Below are 25,798 nucleotides of genomic sequence, written 5' to 3'. Positions count from 1 at the left end.
AGGCTCTGCCCTTACTTTAACTCTGGGCCTCTAGAACCCTGTTTTTTGTTTCGTGTTAATCTGTTCTCCATTTCACATTTTTTTGACACCGCCTTGCGTTTTATCACTAGCATTAAATGATCTGTTACACTGCAGCTGATCATTTAAATAAATGTGCAAGGGTTTTTGTTTTAACTGTTCAAACATGATTATATTGCGTATTAATCATTCGAATTCACCCTGTGCTCTGTCTCAGTGTGCGGAGGAGGTCTGAAACTGGTTGTCTTCTTGTTTTTTCGACTGAAGTACAGACACGGAATGTCGAGCAAAGAGAAGCATCAGCAACTTTTCCTCTTCCTCTTCAGTCTGTCACCTTGTCGCCTTGTGACCCCTGTGACTCCTTCTCTGTCTCACTCCCTCTTTCTGCTGCTGCTGCTGGATGCGATCACAGGGAGAGAGTCGTGTGAATGAGATATTATACAAGCGGCTTCACTGCCGACATTAAGCTTTCATGTGTCCAACAGTGGGTGGGCAGACTGAGCAGAGAAAGGGAAAACAGAAAGAGGTGGAGGAGGAGGAGGAGGAGGGGGGGAGAAGCAAAAGAAACTCATGTCATGTCTCATTTCATTAGGCTGAAAAAACTTGAGATATTATCTTTTTTTTTCCAGAATCACTGTGATTGGTGATGATTGAAATGGATTCAGACGCTGCAATCTTTAAAGGCCTTTATCTCTGAGCAGTGGGGAAGAAATGAAGATATGAGAATATGCATAACAATCACTATCCTCCTTTTTTTTTTTTAAATCCCCTCATGGGTGAATAACGCGAGGCGCACATTACCCGGGAAAGCAAACTCACACTTGGTGTGAATCGTCTTTTCAAGTTTCCTTATGGGTTCGTTCTCACAGTGACTGAAAAGAAAACAAGCCAGTCTGAAAATAAATAAATTCTTCTTGAACAGTAAGACCATAGAACACAACTCAGATGGTAATAATTTGCTTTTTTTTTTTTTTTTCTTCATTAAAAGTTTTAAAACTTAGGGGACGACAACTTTGGAAAAATACACAAAGTAAGCAGGGGAGATACAATGCAGATGAGGAAAATAGGAAAAGAATTGAAGGATGGGATTGTTGAACGGGAACCTGGAAAATAAAGCAAAGGATGATAAATCATCGAGCCATCCCTTATCTATCTAAAATGATGAAAAGAAAAAGGAGATAAAGGAAAAAGGGGGACATTGAATGCCATCTTTACTCATTAGAAGAGAACAGGAAATAAATGAAAGCAGGAGGGTGGGCGGGCTGGGCTGAAGGCTGAGGAACCTCAGTGAGGTTTTCATCCCTTGCTATAAAAAGAACTGAACGGTGCAGAAATATTATTTGTCCTTTTTTTTTTTGATCCCCCCACAAAATCATCAAACAATTGACATAGATTTTCTTTTTTTCTCCAGAATAAAATCAAGACATTTTTCTCAGAAATAATTTTGTCATAGTTCTTTTTTTTTTTTTTTCAAGTTCCTTTAAAAATCTTCCTTAACCGCACACGTGTCGAGCTCCTGTTCTTTCTTTTCAATAGTCTTTTTTTTTTTTCGAAAATATAGTAGTAGAACAGTCTGCCTTTCCGTGTCTGTCCAGTGCAGAAGTAAACAAATAAAAGTTTGATCCGACAAGAGAAACATCGCAGCAGACGGGGGAGCGGTATGTGTGAGGTCTTTTGTCAAAAAAATCCTGTATATGTATAGCTTTCCAGAGGTTCAGTATCTCTGTGTGCATCTGTACGGTATGTGTGTTCAAAGTGAACGCGTGTGTCTGTGTGTGTGTGTGCACATCTGCGTGTGTTCACACTTCAGTCTGGAAATCTCCTTCGGATGACTCGGGTGTGTTAGCAGAGGAGGAGTCCCAGTTCTTATTGTGCAGCTCCATCCGGTCCCTCTGCTCCCCAGGCACAATGGACAACTCAGGGGTCATGGTCTTGAAGCTGTCCCAAGAGGTCTGGTCCTCCGGGGTTAACTTGTCCTGATGAAGAAGGGGGGCGACAAACAAAGGGTCATTAAAGTCGGCCGCGACTTAAGGTGCATCGTGGGAGTATCCCAACCTCATTGGGATGACTAAAATTGCACATTATTGTTTTGTTTTCACATAATTCCACATACAGTAACTTGCTTACCAACTGACTGGAGGCTTGAGAAACTTCAAGATTACCCAAACTATAATTCTAAGCTATTCCTGTTCATACCTGGTATTAACATCCAATCTCACCAGCAGTGGGTTGTATGCAAATACACATAGACGTGTGTCAGTGTTTGTGTGCATCTGTGTGTTTGCACTAGAGTAGAAAAAGAAAAAAGGAGTTGGGAGGAGCTACTCACTCTGCTGTAGCATGAAATAGGAGTTTAACCAATACAAAAGAAAGGAAACCGTGTGCCGATCGCTACTACAACTGTTATTTTCCAAAAAAATATATTCACATTTAAGGAGCTGAAAAAAATCTGTTTTGATTATTGAAAGAAACAGTCCAAGTGATTCATCGATTATCAAAATAGTCGAAGGTTAATTTAGTAATTGATTAATAATTGATTAATCTTTGCAGTCAAGCTATGAATAAATCAATGCAGGGTCACTGAGAAGTGTATTAAAAAAAAAAAAAAAACACAAGGGACAGCAGAATGCAAAATGCGTCCTCAAACCAACCTTTTACCAAGGCTCAGATATTTAATGCTGTTACATATATTTAGAGTGCACTCATGTTCTTCCCTAAAATAACCTAGTTTAGCTAATGAAACTAAATTGTAATTGCATTGCATGTCTGATTAATATGACCGCCAAATAACCGTTTGCCATGTTGGACTTGGTCTCAATGCCATTTCCAAATCCCGGGCCAATCAATTTGGAGAACAGACTATAGTATGAGAATGGCTAGAAATGAATGCCAGCACTGTGAAGTAAGACCAATATTGTAATGAATTGGAAATTGCTTGGAGTTGTTTGGGCGTGAATACAGATTTGAAGATGGATACATTTAAATATGTACACACAAAAGTGGAAACTAATCTCTGTGCCATTTCTTTGAAGTCAACCTCACAAAAACTAAAAAAAAAAAAAAAAAAAAAGGCAGCATCATACCTATACACACAGTCCAAAAACACCCCTCCATCTCTCTAAACCCTCTCGGCCATGGGTCTGTGACTGCAGCATGTAGTCCACAGATGTGGCTACCGGGCATGTAAAATACATGTTGGGAGGTTTGGTTGAAAACAGAATTAGAGGCAGCGTTGTGCATCAGATAAGGGGCCATTATTCAAATTGGAACTTGTTATCTCGCAGGGATGATTTCACAGATACAGGCCGGGGAAAAGACACAAGGGATCGCTTGTCTCGACGATTCTTGGTGAAGCAAAACGTACAAAGTCGGAAAAAAAAGAAAGAGAGGCGCTTTCTACTCGTGTGCTTTTTGACTCGATGGAACGGGATACTTCAAAATGGACATTCGGAGAAAAACAACATAGGATTAGAGAGAACGTATGTGTCTGTTGATCAAACCTAATCACAGAACAATTCACCCACTTTAGCTTCTAATTCTCTTGTTTTCTCCCCCCTCCCTGACATTGCACCATCACTCCTGTAGTGCTTGCCATGAATTAATTTTGAGCAATTCACACCCTCAAACTCTGTCCTTTCATCTGGCACTCATCCATCCACACACACACACAAACAACTCATTGATCTGCAGTTATGCAGCGCTCTCATCCCCCCCCCCCCCACCCCACCACCTTTGCAGTGAGATGATCGTCGTCCAAGCGCTAGGGGGCAATATCTGCCTGATTATCGTTGTGCTTGCGTCACAGTCTGACAGTTGGTAAAATGAATACAAAAGGCATAATCTGGGAGCCAATTTGCATGCTAAATGCTGGCGAAGGAACATTTTGTGATGCAGGAGTGTGGGTAATGCTGCAGTTAAGCCCAACTTTATCCCTGGGAGACTAAGCTAAGGGTATTGTGCTGCTACTGTGAGTCTATCCATTCCCTTTCGCCATCTCTGCCTGCCTGCCTGCCTACGTTCCCCTTCTTGCATCCCTCTTTCCCTCTCTCTCTGTCTCTGGCAGAAACCCCTCTACTTACACTCAACGAGTTCTTTTCACCTCCGGCAGACGAAATGCTCCATCGCTTTTCCCTCTGTGGTGATGAAATGGGGGTGGAAGAAGACGAGGGGATGCAGGAGGTGATGGGGAAACAGAGAGAGAGAGAAAGAAAGAGAGAAAAGAAGGAAAAAAATGGGGATCACAGTCACTGACAACTCTGCCCTGAAACAGGATGTTTCCAACACCTTCTGCAGGTGAAGAGGCAGTTTGTGTTTCGCACGTCCCACCCCCGTCTGTCCCCATATCTCATTAACCCTCTCTCTCTCTCCGGCTGAGCTGATATAACGGGAACACGTTTGCCACATGCACACACGAACAGACAGTTCATACACATAGCTGCTATAATGCTACGCTACCACTATTGCAGCTACAACTACGACAAAAAGGGAGGAAAGAAAGGAAGGAGAGCGTGTGGGTGTAAAGTGAGCACAGTTTAAAATGCCATAACAGTGAATCTACTGCGTAGTTCTAAAGCCTTCGTGACTCATGTTTTTGAAATAAGAGGATAATCGAATCAGGTTATTAGTATGCGGAACAGAACTATGTGTTGTGTTATTATTGCACTTTTAAGCACCATGCACGTAAGTGGACATTTCTGACTGTACGTGTGTGTGTCATGTGGGGTCAAAGTGACCTTATTTAACAAGTTCAGCTATTTTATCTTTTTTTTTTGCCTGTTCTTTGGTTGAACTTTTGTTCTGTTTAAAAAAATAAATAAAAATAAGAACAAGTTAAAAGCAGCAGACAAAATTGCACATCATTTACTACTTGTTTGAGAAAAAAGTTTGCTGTTGAAGTTTGGCAGATTGCCTCATGATGTCTTCAGTGCATCCACCAGCTTAGAGCACATTATATAGTCTTTAAAGCAGGGATGTTAAACATTGGCCTGAGCAGCATTGTGCGGGCCGAATTTCTGAAAATTTTATAGATACTTGACCAAATATGTTGTGCCTTTGTAGAGCCACTGTGTGGTCTGTAAATGGTCAATGTAGACATAATATTGAAATGAAAATGCACTTACTTTTCTCAACAAAAGTAAGTGCATTTTAGTGAAATGTTTTCTTAAAAAGATACTTCATTAAATCGAGTTCTTGCTGTGTATAGGTAATTACGCTATTATTTTATTGGTCCGGCCCACTTGAGATCAGTGGCCCCTGAACTATAAATGTGTCAGTTATATACTTTAACTTGACTGGTGCATCTTTTGTATAATGTTTTCTCCATCAATGAGTTGCATATAAAAAGACAAGTGAAGAACAATCTATGCTTTCCTTCTGTTTGCAAACGGCATATTTGCTACACATAAAAGGCCAACAGAGTTTGACGAAGAGACGAGCATCATCACCCGCCTGCAATTGTGTGATTCTGTTGCAACATAGTGGTTCACCATAATCACATTTCTGCTTCATCAGTCTTTAAAGTGATACAAATAATTCACCCCTTACGTTTGCCAGCGGTCACAATGAAACCCACAGTAATGCCACTGTATTATTCCATTCAGAAATAATACCCGAACAATGGCAACCATTTTAACAGCTCACCTACAGTGCTCCTCTGTGGCTTTTTAAGAGGCATTATGGGAGTATATAGCACTTTCCATTATATTTTTTTTGCAGGAACAGCAGGAGTAAATATAGGTAATGGGGGCTGCAAGCACCACAACACCCTTGAATACACGTGTCTGTCTATCTATGGTAGAATTGTGACAGTGGCCCCGACTTGTATGTTTCTGCCTAATCGCCCATCATTAGAAGTGAGACGCGCAACATCAGATCAGAGTCTGTGGGAAGTGCTACAAGCTGCAAGACAGAGAACGGTAAAGGAGAAAAGGTGTAAAGGTGGGAAAACGACATGAGCACGCCACTGCACAACAATCTAAAGCCTCAGTGGAGGAGGCCCACTACCTTCCACTCACCACCACCCCCATTCTCTCATTTGGGACCATGAAAATCACGTCTAGATGTGGAGGCGTAACGTGACAGGTGAGTGGGAAATGATCGGGGAGGACGGGTGGGTTAACTTTACCTTCGTTTACTTGGATGCCCATGGTTCTGTTGACTGTCTGGCTACATTCAAACTAAAGCATGACAGCAAAACATGCAACATGAGGCCCAGTCAGACAGCAATGAACATGGAGAACGGGGGGGGGGGGTAAAAAAGACGAAAAACAAATCATAAATCGATTAAAATACAGCAGTAAAGCAAAGAAAAGAAATACACTTAATGAGAGTCAAACTTAAAATCACATTGATACATGAAGGAAATGAAAGAAACACCAAAATATGCATGAGTAGACTGGATGAATATCAGAATATGTCCATTTACAGTTGTCAGTGGGCTTAAGACTAATTGAGGCATGTTTTAGCACGTTTGATAATCTCATTGATATAATTAAAACATCAGTATCATTTATTGCGGGGGGGGGCAGAAAAATAAAGTGGGCATAACAGTGTTTAGCGGCATTCTCCCCTTATCGGGGAAGGAATCTGTGTCACAAGTAATAAGGGCCTTTTCAAAAGAGCCAAATCTGGAGAATGTAGGGCAAACAAATTCCATTAGTGCAACACATTGCAAACAAATGAGCAATCAGCCACACAGGCTTGGTTAGCTGCTGTCTGGGCCATGTGCACTGCAGCTCACTGTGATCCAAGGCTACTGTTCCTATAGTGAAAACAGTTCCAGCGAGCAAGTTTGGCCCCTTTCACCTCCCTTTAATTGGCCCAAGGACACTAAATGAGCTAAATTAGTATTGTGTCTCTTGGTGCATGAAGCCAGTGTTAGGCTTGTTCCGCATGGGCTACCCGTCCCCTCATTAGAAACCACTGATAGAGCCAGTATGTAGAAGCAACACTCCGCCAGCCCTCAGTTTTTCATGGGCAATTTATGTGGAAGGATGAAAACAGTTGATGAGTTTATACTTGGCACAGAGAAGAGGGGGGGGGGGGGGCAAGGAAATAATTAAAAACAAGCTAATGAGAGGAATTAATTATTCAATTAATGCCTCAAACGTGCCACTGAGGGCTGAGTTTAGAGGGAGAAATGGGAAGATGAGGGAGACGGCATGAGAGAAAAATGTCAAGCCAGGAGGATGAATAGAGGGTAGAATGAGATATGGAGAGGAAGAAGAGGGGAGGACTTGCTTTATTGCTGGAATGTGTAATTGAAGCCCCTCAGCTTAATTCTAGTAAATTGTCTATCAAAACCTATGGGATTTGCCAGTACAGGGAAATTGCCCTCAGTGAATCAACAGAAATTGGGTCTATGTCATTTAAGATTACACATCTTCATTCTACATGAGATACCCTCAAAACTTATACTTTACATTACCATAGCTAGATTCCCCTTTAGTGGCCTTAAAATACAGTTGGAATGTTAAGCGCAGATGCATAAAAGGCACCGCAGGTCACGCCTCCCTTTTATAGGGCAAGATAATGAAAAAAAAAAAAAAAAATCCTCCTAAACCACAATATATTTCCATGCTTGAATTGACTTAGATTCCATAGCAGAATTGACACGCACACCTCTGGCCATTTAGATAGAATTGCAAATACAGTTTTAATAATCGGAAATTTGCTCGCCGTCTGCTCTGATCTGGCACGAGTGAAATCACAACAAAGAAGAGTTGTTCCTTTTGTCTCTTTCTCCGTCCCACTAGCGTTCAGCACATCTCCTCGCCATCTATCTGCAGAGGGAGGCCACGCGCACTTCATTTAATCAAGAACACAGAAGAGGAGAGCAGACGATACAATGGGAATATATCTCATTCGAGAGCTAAAAAAAAATGCATCAGCCAGGCCATTATGCAGTGCAAACTCTTTCTCTTTACACACACAACACACAAGACACACACAGAGTTCATCCCACACACTGAGAGGCACAGCACTGCATCAATGGGCACGGCATGCAAATATGTGTTATGACCTTCTGAACCCTGTGGAGAGGATAGAAACCGACAGGCTTGTTCCACAATGACAAAGACTAAGAAGCTAAATATTAGTGCGTGCGCTAATGCTTAAACATACTGCGGGGCGTACAGTGCATCCACTCTGTGTTGCAGTAACCCCACCGAGTCCATCTGTATCATGTCTCCATTAGGAAACACACAATGGACATTTTTCTCTGCTGGCCATATGGCCCCTGCCAGAGCAGTCACTGTAACTTGAAAAAGGAAAAGGGTCTGAATTTGATCTCGTCATTAGCGTTAATGCGAAAGTGCATATTAAAGACTGGATATTAAAAAATTGGAATGAATCTGTTGGAATGGATGTCTATGGGGAAACGGGACAATGTTCTCACTTGATTTATAACACTTTCGTGATGAGTTCATGGTCTCGAGTGCTCCCTCAATAGGACATGAGGCCAATGTTGTCAATAATTAACCCATTTATAGGAAAACAGACGATAAAGTACAGTTGAGTAAACACTGTGTGATTGACAACTAGTATTGTCCAATAAGAGCCTGGTTGGAAGTGGCACCATGTCGGCCAAATTGTTTGTTTTGCAAATGGAACACGATGTCAATTTTTTTTACAACAACTGCGAAATAATAGCATATAAACAACGGAATGATCCGACCTTGATCGCTTGCCACTGGCTTAAAAAATGCAAACAAGCTGCCATGCATGTTTTAGTGAGAGAGAGAGAGAGATGTATGTTTGCGTTAAAGCCTGCCGCTGACCTTTCTTAGCCACAGTTTACCAGGTAGAGATTATGTTTGCAGAGTAGATTTTAAAGGTCATGTACGCTATTTGTTTTTGACAAATAACCGAGATCGGCAACATCTACATTAATTTGTTTTCGTATACGTGGACGTGTTCTGCTAGCTTCCGCAGCCAAGCAGAAACAACAGACAAGGTGATTTTCAATATTTAGGTTAATGGGGGAGTGTTGAGATACATCGTCTGCATATCCCCCCGTCTTTCCAATCATATGGCTTTCTCCCTTCATTTTTTATTCTGCTTAACACTGAGTCATCACTTAAAAAGCTTCTCGCTGTCATGGTAGAGCTATTGCTGTGGTAACTACTCTCTCCATACCAGCCCGAGAAAAGGAAAGACAGGAAAAAGCATGAAATCAAGAGAGAGAGAGTAAAGTATGTGGATTTTATCTGTAATGGCACATATTATGACCAAGACCTGTTTAAGCCCACTGCACTGACACAGAAAATTATGTGAAATAATGTGACAGGAACAAAAAAAAGTATGGGACACACACTCTGATATTCACTCATCTCCTCAGCAGAGCCGACACATAGATCCTACCTTTGCACGGAAGTAAAATAGATTGGGTCTCTTCTGACGCCAATAAGCCTTTGTGACATTTCTGAAAGTCTCTCATCAACAAAGTGCATCGTGTTTGGCCCTTTTCAGTGCCAATGAGCTGGTTTATGGACAGAATATCATGGTTTATGAGGTGATTATAAATTGGTTTGGATGACTCATTGTCTTTATGAACTCATTCATCACTTGGCTTAGAGACTTTACATCAGAGGGTTCATCTCAGGCACTGAAATGGACGCGGTGGATTGAGTGTGCTGCACTAATGAAAAAAACAACGACAACCACAAAAAAAATCCCTCTAGTTTATGTTTTATCATGGAAGATAAATCAGGTCCTACATCAGACCACCTTACAAATCCATCTGTGGTTAGAGTTAATCTTGACTTGAGATTTCAGTGTGAATTTGTACAGGCGTTGATGGAGGGAGGGAAACTGGCATTCGTTGTGTGAATGCGTATAATAAGTAAAGGGTTCAAAGCTGCGATGCACCAAACTTTTACACCACCACACCATTAGGGGATCGTCTACCATTAACGCTCATCATCACTAGGAAACAAGGTTGACAGGAAGATGATCGGCTACATGGCGGTGCACATTATAGTTTGACACGGTTTGCGTTAATGTAGTTAAACATAATTTGATTCATGAAATAGCGTGCTTTAATGATATTGCACTGCTTGCTAGCAGTGACTGTCTGCTGGCGTACCACCAAATTACTGTTGACACACCTGTCAAGCCTTAATTTCTCACACACAGTGACGGATTCACAATAGACCGCTGATTTTAAAGAAATACAGACATAAACATCTGTCTCTACTTTAGAGGGTAACCACTGATGTAAGTATTAACTGTAGCAAGATAGTGTTCATGGTAGATAATGGAACACTTATTACCGAGGTAGATATACAGTATAGGGGAAGTACTGATACTTTCACCTCTCTGTGTCCTCTTTCTTGGTAGGCAGTTTTGCAACCCCCTGCAGAAAGCGCCCTTGACCTGTTAGGTCTAAGGGCGCTTTCACACCAGAGCGGTTTGGTCCGTTTCAAACGGACCACAACTTGTTTCCTCAAACAGTGTGCTTCATTTGGGCTGGTGTGAGAGCTCATTCGAACTCTGTTCGCGGACCAATCAAGAAAACTCTCAGTACTACCTGAAAACATGGGTCCCGTTTGGCTTGACCAAGAACACTGGTGTGGTTCGCTTCCAGTGGGAAATGCGAACGGACTATCCAGCGAAGCGAAGACAGGAAGTGAGGATCACTCGATGGCTCGTTTGCTGCTCATACTGGGAAGCGTCTTGTGAACACTAAAGTAAAAACAGTGTTGTGTTTGTGGTGAACCAGGATGGATTTCCTTTTTCGGTCCTGGCCAAAAGATGAGCTGGGTTTTCTTCTTCCTCGTGTTTTTTTCTTCCCAGTCAGTGCTCGTTATGCTGTTGTAACTCCATGATGATGATGTCCAGGCAGTTTGGTGGCGTGAATCCGCCCCATAAAGTAATGAACTGTTCAGTAGTTGCAGAAAGTACTTCAGAGCACCAAACACACAGTGGCTCTTTCTTGGCTTTACTTCCACAGAAAGCTCATTCTTTAGCCAAAAATGCTTCAGAAAAAAAGACAGATAAGACCAGGCTTAATGGCAATTCCACAAGGAAGAGCTCTAAAAGTCACAAAATGGTTTCAAAATGACTCTGAGGGCCAGAGGGTCGGACACTGCAGCTGTCTACATGAACTACGCAAAGCAATACATTTCTTTAAATTTTGTGGTAAAAAAAAAAAAAAAAAAAAAAAGTACATAAAGACACCATCCTTAAAAGTCACTCGTGAAAACGCAGGGCATCGCTCAGCTGCCTTGCACACACCACCACCACCGCAACATGTGGAGAAAGGCAAAGCTTGACAGGTTTGTTGTCCCTAGTAACAGTTACTTATCTATGATTGTTCAATCGCTGCTTGTTAGAGGCATTTCACCAGCAGTCAATTTCATGTGACAAATACATTATTGCCGCATGAACACACGTGGCTGCTGAACAAACAGTGGCAAACGATGTGATGCATACAGTGCCATGTAGCGTGTCGATTCATAGGTTTGCTTTAAAAGTGACTTAAGAGGGGGCTCTACTACACAGTCTTTATGTGGGGGTTTTTAGTATGTCTTACGTTGACTTTCTTTGAAAACAAGGGACGTTCGGCGCACTAGCGATGGCTCGGTGTCGTGTCTCGGTGGAGGGGGAGGGGGGACCTGTGTTGGACGAACACCTGTTAGAGGGGCTTACATGGGGGTCAGGTTTGAGTTGAAATACTGGTTTAGTCTGGTTTAGGAGAGGCACCTGCAAAGTTTCAGCAGGGTGGATGAGGTTTTAAGGTGGTTGAGGACTATTCATTACACAGGTAAGGGGAAGTGATGGTTTTCACATGTAGCACATCTCTAACTGATTTTTAATCTCTTAACAGTTCTGCTGCCACCAGTGAACGGCATGAGGTCAGGACAGGAAAGAGGACTCCACCATCCACCAAGTCGCTGACCACAACACAACCTTCGCTACAGGCTGCGACAAACCCAGTGATCCAGATGGATCCTGGCATTTAAAGACTTTTCACTTTTTATTCTTTGTCAATGTGTATTGTATGTTTTGGGAAACATCTACTGCACGTCTGTCTGTCCACGGAGTGGATCCCTCACCTGTGGTTCTCCCTAAGGTTTCTACCTTTTTTCCCTGGTAGTTTTTCCTTACCCTGGTCGAAAGGTCTAAGGACAGTTACCAACCCTGTGAAGTCCTGTGAGACAAACTATGTTTTGTAAACTGTGGGCTATACAAATAAAGATTGATTGATTGATTGGTTTTCCTTCAACTAGTATTGTATGGAACAGGGTGAGCTCCTTCATCATTCAAAGGTGAAATGCTCAGCAGTGGCTGTCATTAAGTGACTAAGTCAATTGACCATATAAAGTTGAGGGTGTATATCAGCTTTCCAGAGCACTTTAGGTGTCCATCCATGAGAAGATATCCTCGTGAAACGCAATTATGTTGGCCATTAAATTGCAGCACTCGCGTTAATATATGTGGAAATCACCGTCAGTGTCTGTCATTTGGCAAAGCAAGGAGCTTATTAATGTTATTATGAAACAATTAAATCATTACTCATGCAGTGCTTGTCTCCTAAACAGAGTCGATGTGCTTCCTACACACTAGGCTGCTGCACAACACACTGCCTTTAAACACACACACACAAAAAAAGAGTGGAAATATAGACTTATGCCTAACAAACACACACAGGCAGCCACATACATTGTCACTCTCACATGCATACCACCCGCCCTCATCTCCATAATTGCTGTATAGTCAGCATGTCCATGTCTCGGGATGACTTGACAACAGCAAAGCTGCGCTCTCTTTCTGGGTCCTGTCAAAGGCCTGACACTGATAGCATTATCCATGCCATTATTCACAGTTACGTGAACTGACGACTTACTTTAAACATAAAGGATTTCGACGAGTTAGTCATATCTTTGCTGCACTTTAATTTCATAACTTAATACCATCACTAATCCAAAGGAAATGTGCATTCCAATTTTTCTTTATTCATTTAAAGGTGCATTATGTTATAAATCTAAATCAACTGGCCATAAAATCCTCCTAATATGTCACAGAGACTCAGGAATAATGTTCATATTACAAACTGAACTCACCAACAACAACAGTACAGCCAAAATATTTGCATTAAAAAAAAAAAAAATTTGCAGAATCATGTTTATGTTTTGAAATTATGTTTTGGCATGTGGCGCCACCTACCGCCGTCTACCAATCATTGCAGTCAGTAGATTCTCAGCTACAACCCCCACGGGTTGCCAGTTACGTCAGAAAATGAAACCGAAAAGACCTCGGTATTTTGAATTTGAATGTAGTAACTGTTTTTGGCCACATTCTTACATATGGCACCTTTAAATACGGCCCAACTGTTTAGTTGTGGATTTTTTTTTTTTCTTCATTTGGGCATAATCTCAAAGCACACCTGAGCTCCCTCTGAGGCACATTAGCATGCTGCGGCGCAACAGTTTTACACCAGAACCACAGAGTTCTAATATGTGGCTCACACCTTTTCGAGCAGCCTGCCATTTTTTTCTTCTTCTCCTCCATGAAATATTTGCTTGGCACTAATGAATGAGGAGTTGGCCGGAGTGTCTGAAAATCTTGATCAAGACACTGAGCAAATAAGCAGCAAAGCAAGACCAGTCTGGTTCATTAAAATGGCAGCATGTTGTGTGTCTCTGTGTGTGCGTACATACAGTATGTGTGTGGCTCTATAGAAAAGGGAATATGAGAGATGTCAGACTGGCTTCTGCTCCTCTTCTGGTGGTGTAAATTAGTTGTGAACCAGCATGCCACTGATGCCAGTATACCTATCAAGGCTGACTAACTCATCATGGCTTCATGCACTGAAGCTTTGCAGATGAGGGTGCGTGTGTTCAAATTTTAATGAAACTGGCCCTCTGAAGGTCAGCGTCGGAGCAAGCAGGGACTCCTTTCGTCTGCCGCTAATGGTGTATTAATGATTCAAAGATGCCTCTGCGTCTCATGCACACAGGTGCCCACCCAAGTGCCCCCACGGATGACAGACAGACAGACAGACACACAAGCACGACTATACTGAATACACCCACTCAGACGCACACGTATACATGGGGGGGGGAAACAGTCACAGTACAGTGATTCACTGACACACGGTATTAACCAGTTTGATAATCAACGTTAAAGCATGTGTGGGTGTCGACAAGGCGATCATTGTGACGTGCGATTAGTTTCATAGGCCTTATGCTGCACAATGTGTGATTTTATTGACTGATTATGATTGATATCTTATATATAGCTATTTATTCAGAGGTATTTAATAGTACACAAATCACAGGTTAGTTCAGGTCAATAACATATACTTAAGGGATTTGCAGTAAGTATGTGGAAATAGAATATGCCTGTAAATACAACATGCTTCAAAAGTACCTCATGTTTGTGACATTTAGACAGTATTGACAGTATTTTGTGTAGTGCTTAACTCATTGTCAGTGATCTCAGTGTCATAACTTTAGTGGTAACAGGGTTGTTTTTTTTGTGAAGGGGGGGGTGGAGGTGCACGGGTACAGCAGGTACCCATACCGTTTTTGGGGCAATGGTCTTACCTTGAATGAGGACATGGCTGCGTCCCTGCTATACCTGTCTATGGTGTGGAACTTGGACGAGTGGTTGAGCTCATGGTACAGCTCAGAATGTCTTTTGCGAGTGTGCATCACTTTCTGGAAGGGAAGAAAGGAAGGGACAACAGAAATGAACCAAACAGAAACCAAAAATGCAAAGGGAAAGAAGGGACAGGCGGGGTAGGGGGGAGGGGGGGAGATGGGTAAAGGGCTGCAGGGCTGTAGTGATGCCAGCCATGAAAGGGAGTAAGGAGAGGCGCGCCGACAGATCGATTGATAGCTCATGCTTATACAGCACCAATTTTGTCAGTTTTAAGGCAAGTGGGAGTGCGGCGGAAGAGTCCTTTTAGTGAAATTTGGTGAAAATGACAGACGGAAATCGTATTATTACAGACTGGTGTCTGCGAGCTGGTGGTCCTGTTAACTCTGGATTTTATCTAACTCATTAAACGTGTAACAGATGGACTGGAATTTAGTTCTGGCCCAACTGAAATGACATTTGGCAAAAAAAAGTGCCCTCCCTGCGTTGGGATAATGTCTGTCTAGATGGCAGCTATATTCCAGATCTTTTTTTTTTTCTGACAGCAAACTGCATTTGTCAGTGCCACTGCTGTTGTCTCTCCGTGCTAATAGGCAGCGCTGGAGCTGCTCGACAGTACGCTAATCGTCAAAGCAGATTGCAAGGCTGAAAGTGACACGGGGGGGGGGGGGGGGCAAGATTCCAGCACCCGAACCACACCGCACACTTACGGAGCAGGAGTGCACAAGCTCCAGTGTCTTCAGAGTGGACGTGCTCATCATCTTTGCTCAGCAAAAAAGGTGCTACTTGTTCCTCACTATGCTTTTAGTCTTTCCTTTTTTTTGTGTGTCACTGGTACGACCTTGTCTTAAGTCTTCAATGAAATGTCGCCCAGTTAATCTGGGATTTCAGGAAGGTGATCCTCAATGACACTCAGACAAAGGGTTATCTAAGCTAGGGTTAGATAGATCCAATAGACTCAGGAACAACCAGATGAAAGTGTTTGTTTTAGTTTAATTTCTAAGGGACTAGGCAAGCAAATTATATTTTTTTAAAAAACATGGTGGAAAATGCTTTTTACCTTCCATTTAATTATGGAAGTGTACTCTCTTTTTTCACTTGTTTCACTGATTCAATCTCTTTCTCAGAAGTCAGCAGTTAATGATGATGAGAAAAGAGTTGCTTTCCTTTGCTCATGCAGTGGCCACTTACGACTCCAGTAAAGTTGCCACAACACCAAAAAAAAATGAAAAGCCATGGTCACTGTTAGTAGCTTGTCACCACTCATACCCTCTGTATGCAAGTGTATACAGTATCTGCACGGTGGAAGGTGAATGTCCAGTCTTTACAATGCATTAAATGTCACTGAAATCGCCAAAAAAAAAGAAGGAGAAACATTTGCGGTATTTTTTTTTTTAACTCTTATTTGTACTTGATGGAGACTGGAGATTCCCAGGACACCCAGGTCATTCTGACAAAAAAAAAAAAAACATACTCGCACACTGCCAACCCAAATAATTCCAACAGTTTCAACCAGCCAATTGACTCAGACCACATACACATGTCTATCCAGATTACTTTTACTCATTCAGACACAAAAAGCTCTCTCCTTTGCTGTTTCTTCAACCAGGACCCTGACAATAATATGGAAACATAATTTGGTTTAAATGGTGTGATTAATTGACACAAGCATTCACTCAGTGAGGCAGACGATTGATAGATAGGGGCAGTTTTGAGGCCAATGTTGGAGAAACAGCACACGGCGTGAAGGGGAGGGGTTTAGCGATGATTTATTTTTTGCTCCGCTGTGTGTTACTCAAGTCCTGGCAGAAGCACAAGAAAGCAGAGGCAGGCTGATGACAGGGGGTGAGGTAACAGATCTTACCTCGAAGTCCAGCTCAGAGTACCGTACTCTTTTCCTCTGGAAGAGGATGGGGGGCAGGGGAGAGAAGCAAAGCATCAATGACCACCCCTTGACCACTATTGAACTCAATATGTCTCTATTTCAGTGTCTCTGTGGAGCCATTGTTCAATAACAAGAAAACTGCTAATATGCACTGGATGGCAAACATGATACGGATATACTTGCAGCTGTCAAAGCAAATTTCACATTATTCCCTCTGTGTTTTTTTTTGTAATAAGATTAGTGAAGTGGAATAACCCAGAATTAGATTGAAATAATAATTTCCCGGCTCACATAGTCTCAAAGATAATCATTACGGCCTCAGCATAAATCATCCTCGGCTATCTTTTCGAAAAATTTGTCGGGGAAATTTGTTTGGGACATTGTTCTTATTAAAAGAGCCGCGTCACAATTATGAGAAATGTTTTTCCATCCTCTAATCTGGATTTGGATCCCACCTCTCTTCTTATGTGCCTCCACAGTGAGTGGCAACACAAGCCGCCAATTTAAAAGCTGCAGACATTTCCACTTCATCTGGCCCTGACATTGCGGTGAATTACATCCCATTTCTGTCTTCCTATCTTGGCTTTTGCCGTCTGCCAGATTTGCATTTGGCAGAGAGAAGGCAGCTGCTCCCCACAGTTAGTTAAAAGCTGTATGCATTCTTTGAAAGGGCACGGTTGCTGATCTGATGCTACAGCGGCCAGGCTTTTAAAAGGCAGAGGCATGCAAACAGACAGAGAGAGAGGCGCGGTTTCTCTCCGAGATGTCCTCTTCACCGAGTGAATTCACCTACGACTGCATTACAAAATTACACTGCAATTAGCGTTTCCTCCCGGAGAGGAATCCTTACCTGCAACAGAGAGATTCCGTGATTCCCTTTGCGTTGTGTTATGGAAGACATGCAACATGCATATACATAATAAAGTATATTGCATGTTTGGTGGGGGGACACACATAAAACAGTCATTAACCCACTCATACAAAATTCATAGAGAATAGCCTTGTTCTGCCAAGAATGATCCTTGTTAATACGATGGCATGATGGTTCTAAAACGAACACTCGGCAACGTACACACGAGCTCTTGTATAATAACCGTATAGCCAGCTCCATACTAATTAATGATTGGTCAATATATCCCGAGAACCTTTTTTTCAAGCTTTGACTGAACACGTTTGAAATCAAATTGATAGGTGTGTGTGTGTGTGACTCAAAATCAACAGCACCCACTGTGAGTAAATTAGCATCGCCATGTTTGAACCGGGGAGTAAAACACAGCTGCGATTTTAATCTCGAGAGGCACGCGCCGATATCCATCTCCAAATCTGGCATATTCAAACGCGGCCGGAATTATAGCAGTAAATTACATTCCACAGGTTTCTCTGCAGAGGTTTCTTTAGTATTCATGAGTGCACTCGTAGCTCTTCTGACAGTGATTTTTTTATGAGTTCTAATGACTCGTCCTTAACGTCCTCAGCTCTAAATTAAGCATCTGCACTTTTCAGTGAAAGTATCCTCTCCATCTCTTTAATCAACCTTGTGAGTCAGCAAGATGCCACTGGGGGAAGATCCACTGTGTGTGTTTGTGTGTGTGCATACGTGTGTGTGTAAAATTAAGGTGGACTGACATTCAACAGGAGTATTTCCTCTGATCCTCCTCTCTCAGTCCATCTGCTCTGCCACCTTGTACGGTTATGAGGGTGTCTCTCTCTCTCCCTCACTGGATTGGCTTCCATTCATATGGACATCCTAAACAAAGTGCTATCACTAACCTTAAAGGTGCATTATGTAATAAATCTAAAGCAACCGGCCATAAAATCCTCCTTATATGTCACAGAGACTCAGGAATAATGTTCATATAACAAACTAAACTCACCAACAACAGTACAGCCAAAATATTTGCATTAAAAAAAATATTTTGCAGACTGCAAATCATGTTTATGTTTTGAAATCATGTTTTGGCATGCGGCGCCACCTACCGCCATCTACCAATCATTGCAGTCAGTAGAGTCTCAGCTGCCGAGCAACCACGGGTTGCCAGTTACGTCAGAAAACGAAACCTAAAAGTATTTTGAATTTGAATGTAGTAACCGTTTTTGGCCACATTCTTACATATGGCACCTTTAACTATAACCATTTTATGTATCCTTAACCTAACCACAATTCAAATAGCCCTAAACTTAACCAGTTCCTGAGAAATGAGAAAGAATCCTGCCTTATTGGCACCAGGTTTCCCCATGTCGAGTGGAGGTTCAGTCAAGTTCAGCGTAAGGTACTGACGAGGTAACAAATACAAGCACACACACATTCACACACTAAACTGAGAAGCTGTCAGTCAGTATGAGACTAACTCGTTACGACACCCATTGTCTCAGTCAACAACAACAGAAAATACTCATCTTAAAAAGTTGCAAAAGACATCTACACTGTCGCACACTCAGCATATCGCTAACACTGTATACTCGTTTAAAGTTAGCCAGTGACTTCTTCCACCTACACTGTTTTATAGACAATATAGATATATAGAAATGAGAGGAAGTGTTCTTCTATTCATCTGTATCCATTTGTCTGACCCCGAGTCTACTACAACATCATCACACCCTGAATTTTAAACCCATAAGGTTGGATGAAGCGTCACTGACATCGGAAACTTTTTCGTCCCTCAACCTCTCACCCACCTCCAGGGATCCTGCTGAGAGGCTGGTGTTGGTGTTGGTGCTGCCCAGGTTTCGCGGCAGGGTCCTGGTTTTCTCCGCCGTGCTTCCCCCCGTCAGAATCTGTCTGACCGATGGCCTCTGACTCGGCTTCACCTGGAGTGAATGCCCGTGGTTGTGCATGTGTCCGCCGTGGGAGTGTACAAAACCACCCTGAGGCATAATGTGGCCATGCCCATGGGGCATGGTTTTGACAGTACCATATGAGCGGCTGAGGTTCATGGCAATGTTCATGTTGCCCACACCGGACGGCACAAAATCCACCGGGTAAGCCTCGCTCTCAGCCGGGTGGAGGGTCAGGGGCGAGGGAGGCGGAGGGAAGGGAGCATCTTCCACTGTGATGTTGAGAGGCTTGTCCTCGCCCCCTAGGCCCAGGCCTCCTTGGGAGGTGGGTGCTGGGGGCTTGAGACTGACTGTCCTGCGAGGTAAGACCATGTAGTCTCCCTCTCCTCCTCCGCTTCCTCCGCTTCCAGCACTTCCATCCTGGGAATTGTTGGAGGAAGCAGGGGGGCGTGCCCAGCCCAGGCTGCTCTCCGTGCACAGATAGATTGGAGCACCACCGCCGCGCTGCTGCCCCTGCTGTCTCTGCTGATCCACATTCACCTCCTTCTTTAGAGGCGCCTCACTCAGCTCATTGAGGCCTCCTAGTGGCGGCACCTTTGGGGAAAACAAAAGCAAATGTGATGCTTCACCACATGAGCATCAGATACAAAAACAGTGTAACAGTGACGATAAAATGATCACCAATCTTGCATTCCCACCTCGGAGCTCTGTAATGACTCTATCATTTCTCAGCCAGAATAAACTTCAGTTGTGTACCTGTACAATGAGATTAGGAGGGGGAATATTCCCAGGGAGGGAGCTGAAATTTACTCCAACTCCCCCCTCCTGATGAGCTGCCAGCTTGGGATCATCCTCATCATCCAGCGAGATGCGGGAAAGGGTCCCGGTGATGGTGGCCGGGTTACAAGTGTTGACTTCCTTGAAAATGACTGGAGGAAGATATACGTGGAGAGATGGGAAGCAACAGAGACGGGGAGAGGTGACGGGGAAGTGGCAGGAGTCACGGTGGTTGGGTGAAAATGGAACGAGTAAACAGAGGTAAAAGATGGGGGCAGAATGAATAAAGTGAAGGAACGAGTATCAAAAATGGTGATGAATTTGTATCATTTATGCCGAACAGCAGGCAGGTGACAAAGAAGTATCAGCAAAACACAGATATGACATGAATTATTCCAATATTAAAGACTGTTGATGGAGCCGTGAGACCACATTGAGATCACATAGCCAAATAAAAGTTTTTTTGGGGCTTATATGGCTCAATGTAACTAATATGAGTTTTGTCTCTGACACTGTGACCTTAAGTCGATGCCCCATCTTGAAGATTTGCTGGTGAGCCAGGATTTTTATTAGCTGGGACAAAAAAGAGCCTCACACTGCAAACTGCTGTGCGACTCAAATGAAATGGAGCCAAATTCCCTCGCTTGCCGACCGAGTACTGTCCCATATCTCGCTCAGCAGCTTATTACTCGCATATCAGCGAGAGTCTGTGTTTACGTGCTACAATGTGTGTGTGTATTTATTTATATCGAAAATACTTACAGTGGCTTTGGCTTAGCTTTCATGCACATTGTTCAGAATAATAATAATAAAAAAAAAGAGATGCTCGATAAGCTACTCAAGATGACACACAGTTTGACATGCTAATGAGACACAATGCTTGATCACAACTATCATCTATTATCCGCTATCACAATCACACACGCACGCCGAACCATCTGGGTATTCATGCTCGATATCATGCCGTTTCTGTCACCATAAGGGGAATTATTATTTACACTGCACTCCATAAATCCAATTCTAGACCAAGCTTGGGATACACAGACTGTGTGGATGCTGTAAAACGTCAGGCTACACATTTTTTCAGATCAGAGACTGAAGCTGGATCTCAGTTTTGGTGTTCCCTTGTCGCCTGCATCCAACAGTTGAGGGCCAGGAAATCACCTATAGACCAATCCGACACTTGTTTTATGCGGCGAGTTTGAGTCGAACTACAAGAACTTTGACAATTCTTGAGTTTCACCAACAACCCCGGATTCATCTATAGGAACGACTAAAGGCTTAGGGACGACCAGGCAGTGTGATGTAGGTCATTTAGATGCAAAAACTTACATGGGTGTCCTCTCTCTGCAAGGGTGGAGGGGGGGGGAGGGGAAAGTGATGGTGTGTTAATATCTTAAAGCACAACATCAACTATTTTCTGTTCACATTTTAACACACACACACACACACACACACATAACTCCTTCATCAACAGCCAGTGATTCAGGTTCGGAGACATTGAGGAGTGTTATTATCGTGCACAATTAAACACAGCCTCATCCAAACATATGCTCGCTAAACACTTACTGGGCAGAGTCAGTGTGATTGATAAGGCATAATCATTTGCGCACAACTGTGCCGAGATGTAGCACATCATCGCCTGTCATTTCATCAGCATGCATGCAGCAGCGAAATAAGAGTTTGACACCTTCCCATTGCATATCTGCAACGCTAACCCTGTGTTGGACAAATTAAGTTAAAACAAAGAAAGAAAGAAAGGCAAACGGGAGAGAGGGGAAAGAGAAATATCAAGTGGAAGGGATCACTAACCTGTTTGACATGCCAAGTCCACGTCCTTCTCAAAATCCGTCTGGGGGAAGGGAGGCGGGACAGGAAGAGAGGGAAATAGAAAGAGTTATGTGCAAGTATTGACATTACATTATATTATCACGGGCAGTAGCAGCAGGTCAGGCCAGATGAATGACTGGATATTCAAATGGTTATGCTGTATTCAATGACTCTGATGCTCTAATGCGACTACAAAAGAGGACAGGATCTGTTGCCATGGTGACAGTCAATTAGAAATGCCAACTATGGATGAGAACAAAAAAATATGTATTTTTTTTTTCTTTTTAGTCACACCAGTTATCACATCTTTATAGCTGCGAGAACAGAGAATAAAGGGGGTGGGAACTGTAAATGAGGGCAAAGAAACCGCTGCCAATTTGTTCTCGATGTGTTCATAGCAGCAGATCCGCAAATACTCCACTTTGTGATCTATACTGTACATTATCCAAACTATTATAAACTTCTACACACTAAACCAGGGGTCACCAACGTGGTGCCCGCGGGCACCTGGTAGCCCGCAGGCAGCCAATACGGTGCCCGCGGGCTCACTTCACTTCACCTCACTTGCATGTATCCGTATGATCGCTCAGTAAAATATCTTTGATATTGTTTATAAAAACTGGTAATCGTTAGGAGTAAGCACTGGAATGAATGTGTATGCAGTTTAATGCATAATATTAATCATTTAAAGGTGAAGAAAGAAGTTTATAGCGCCCGCGACCATGTTATTTTACAAGACTTTTTGAAACACTACGAAAATGAAACAAAAACTATTATACAGCGACTAGACAATGCAGGAGCACATAATATGTTTTAAAAAAGTGGATTTTGGGTTATATAAACCCATAAATACTACACATTGTCCCTTTAAATGGTAAACAAAAACAAATGGTGCATAAAATGTTAATGTGGTAGCCCTCCATATTATTTTTTACCCTTAAGGTAGCTCTCATCTCAAAAAGGTTGGTGACCCCTGCACTAAACTATACCTTTCAGTGTATTCACACCACCAACCGAAATACAAACATTAACACAACACCGAATGTTTAGATTTTATGTAGATTATGCACACAAAAAAACATGTTTATTTGCTTTACTGGAGAAATGCAGAGTGGCAGTACTCCATAGAGTAAAGAAACACACCGAACCCCGAAAGGCCGATCGGGTAAATGAAGAAGTATTGTCTCCTAAACGGCCACCGTGCAAGACTTTCTAAAGTTTAGTGAAAGTGAATCTCATTGCTATTCAGTCGCGGTCCTCCCTTTTTCTCACCACAGAGCTTCCTCGGTGGTGTGTCCTCTGTGGGATTCACTTACAAAAGCCTTTGTTTGGATAATAAACTACAGATTTAAGACAGTTTGGGCACACCGCGGTGGCAGAGGGAAGAGAAAAGAGGGAAATGAAAAGCTGAGAGAGAGAGAGAGAAGGAGAGAAAATGTAAAGGTCTCAGAGGAGTGGAGGAGCTCTTAGTACGCAAATCACCGGGAGCAGCGTAAACGGGTCTAAATGAATGAATGAGGATATGAAAGAAACCTCTCTCTCGCTCTCTCTCTCTCCATTCCAAATTGAACTAAACAAATTCATCGCGCCACCTATGAAAGAGCCCACAAGTTAGTGAGACGTCAACAACAAGAAATGTTTGATAAAAAAAAACGGGGGAACATGGTCCCCTGTAATACGCAGCACTTAAAATGCAGAAGTATAATTGAAGAATCAAAAGCTACACCATCATCACTATAACATTTTTTTGTTTGTTTTTTGTTTTCGTCTTACCTTGCAGCAATTCGAGCAGCGGCGTCTATCTACACACACACACTGTAATTACACTTCAATTTAAAAAGGTGCAATGTGTAAACAAGGCAAAACAGAACTTGATACAATAATATTGTCTGTTTTGGGTCAGGTGGTTTTCACACATTTTATCGAGTCTTTCGCTGAGAGCGGAATGAGAAGATTGACGCCACCCTCACAGGTTCATGCCAACAAATGAGACGATGATCATTATTCGCAGATATGAAAGTGGCATTGATCATTCACGTACAGTATCTCTCAGAATGTCAATTCAGGTTTCAGGATATTGTTTTCCAGAGTGCACCTTTTTTCCTATAACACACTACTAATCATAAATTACTAATGTTGTTTTTTTTTCCTTTTTAAGTGGTGTGACATACTGGTTGGTTGCCGATGTGGTTGTGGTTGTGGTTATGGTTATGAGCATGGTTGTGGGTATTGTTCAGGAGCGCGTGGGTGACGGCGTGGCCGTGGTCTAGCCCGGCGTTGTGGTTGCTGCTGTGGGGCAGACTGAGGTAACAGCCCGGCTGGCACACCAGCTGGCACGACGGGGGGAGAGGCGGCAGCGGGTGGCGCGCCGAGTTGCACGGGGCCGCGCCGTAATGAGGAGAGCCACACTGTCGCCCGCAGTGGCTCACATTGGGACATTTCTGATGGTTTGAAAGAAATGAATGGAAAACATGAAGTTGGAATGTGAGGGAGGACATGACAAGCAGTGTTGTAGAGGAGAGCACGGAGATCATGTGAGAGATTAATTATGAGGACGATGCGTGCTGGACGCAACACCAAATGTATTGTTTAAAGGTGCCATATGTAAGAATGTGGCCAAAAACGGTTACTACATTCAAATTCAAAATACCGAGATCTTTTAGGTTTCGTTTTCTGAAATAACTGGCGACCCGTGGTTGCTCGGCAGCTGAGACTCTACTGACTGCAATGATTGGTAGACGGCGGTAGGTGGCGCCACATGCCAAAACATGATTTCAAAACATAAACATGATTTGCAGTCTGCAAAATATTTTTTTTAATGCAAATATTTTGGCTGTACTGTTGTTGTTGGTAAGTTCAGTTTGTTATAAAAACATTATTCCTGAGTCTCTGTGACAGGGGGATTTTATGGCCAGTTGCTTTAGATTTATTACGTAATGCACCTTTAACTAGGCTTCTGTCTATACAAAGTTTTTTTTTTTAGCTGATTTACGATAATTGTGATGTGCTGAATCCAAAAATCACATTGGTTTTGCTCAATCAGGTCAACTTTCTGAACAAAGCTACATATTTGTTTTTTGACGTTTTTGTTTACATGTACGGATATTTTCACATCATATGATGCACAATTCTTTTATATTTCTCACAATAAACAAATTCTGAAGATTTTGCATGTGCCAACGTATGACTAATTGTTTTTTTTTTATATTACATGTGAAATTAAATGGCTTTGACGAGTAGATCTTGCAAAAACAAGCCTGACGTGTTCTGCTACATCCGTGGTTAATACACCATTGTTCCTAACAGGAATCTAGTCACATGTTTCAAAAAGCGTGCTTACCATGCTTATTTTGGTATTACACTTGGTGACCAGGATAAAGCTTGGGCTAAATGTAATCAATTTAGTCAGAAGATAGGATTTTTGAAAATCAAATTAGCATAACAACCTGACCTGATTGAGAAAATTGGATGTCATTTTTGGATTCAGCTGTGCAAAATGGTTTTTTTTTGTAACCCATTGTTAACTATCACAATTAATGTATTCGTCTCGCAGTGAAAACAAAAATCTTCATTGAAGTAATTTCACATTTCAACCAAAAGCTGGAGCAAACAAGGTTTATGAGCTACTTTCCAACTACAATAGTTGTCATGGCAACTAGCCAACGCTGAGCGCCGTGTGATAATGATACATTTAAGTGAAAATTGAATCGAATCCGATCGAATGTAACGCTCCTCTCGGATATGAAAACGGAGACAGGAATGTGTCATAATGAGGTCCCTGTGCAGAATGACGGCTCCAAAGTTTAATCTTGAAAACCTCGGAGGGGCTTTCAGAAAGCCATAATCGTTACGGCAAACAGGTCTGAGGGAGAAATAAAAGAAGCGGCTGTGCGAGAGTTGCTCGTGCTC

General features: G+C 42.5%; 1 protein-coding gene across 1 annotated transcript in view; it reads right to left on the bottom strand.

Moving 5' to 3' along the window:
• Positions 1-1,817: 1,817 nt before the first annotated feature.
• Positions 1,818-25,798, bottom strand: part of adgrb2 (adhesion G protein-coupled receptor B2) — a gene marked incomplete at both ends in the record, with an annotated part of 128,638 nt that continues 104,657 nt past the window's right edge. Inside the window, 9 exons of the mRNA XM_083899742.1 lie at positions 1,818-1,994; positions 4,098-4,151; positions 14,568-14,681; positions 16,487-16,522; positions 19,184-19,876; positions 20,039-20,211; positions 21,392-21,406; positions 21,872-21,911; positions 24,061-24,330. Of these exons, the coding sequence (XP_083755868.1) occupies positions 1,818-1,994; positions 4,098-4,151; positions 14,568-14,681; positions 16,487-16,522; positions 19,184-19,876; positions 20,039-20,211; positions 21,392-21,406; positions 21,872-21,911; positions 24,061-24,330 (1,572 nt within the window). The remainder of the gene's footprint in view (positions 1,995-4,097; positions 4,152-14,567; positions 14,682-16,486; positions 16,523-19,183; positions 19,877-20,038; positions 20,212-21,391; positions 21,407-21,871; positions 21,912-24,060; positions 24,331-25,798) is intronic.

The sequence above is a fragment of the Microchirus variegatus genome (genome assembly GCF_963457635.1).
Source record: "Microchirus variegatus genome assembly, chromosome: 13".
Lineage (NCBI taxonomy): Eukaryota > Metazoa > Chordata > Actinopteri > Pleuronectiformes > Soleidae > Microchirus > Microchirus variegatus.
The sequence above is the reverse complement of the archived record's forward strand: the minus strand, read 5'-3'. Positions and strand labels throughout refer to the sequence as shown.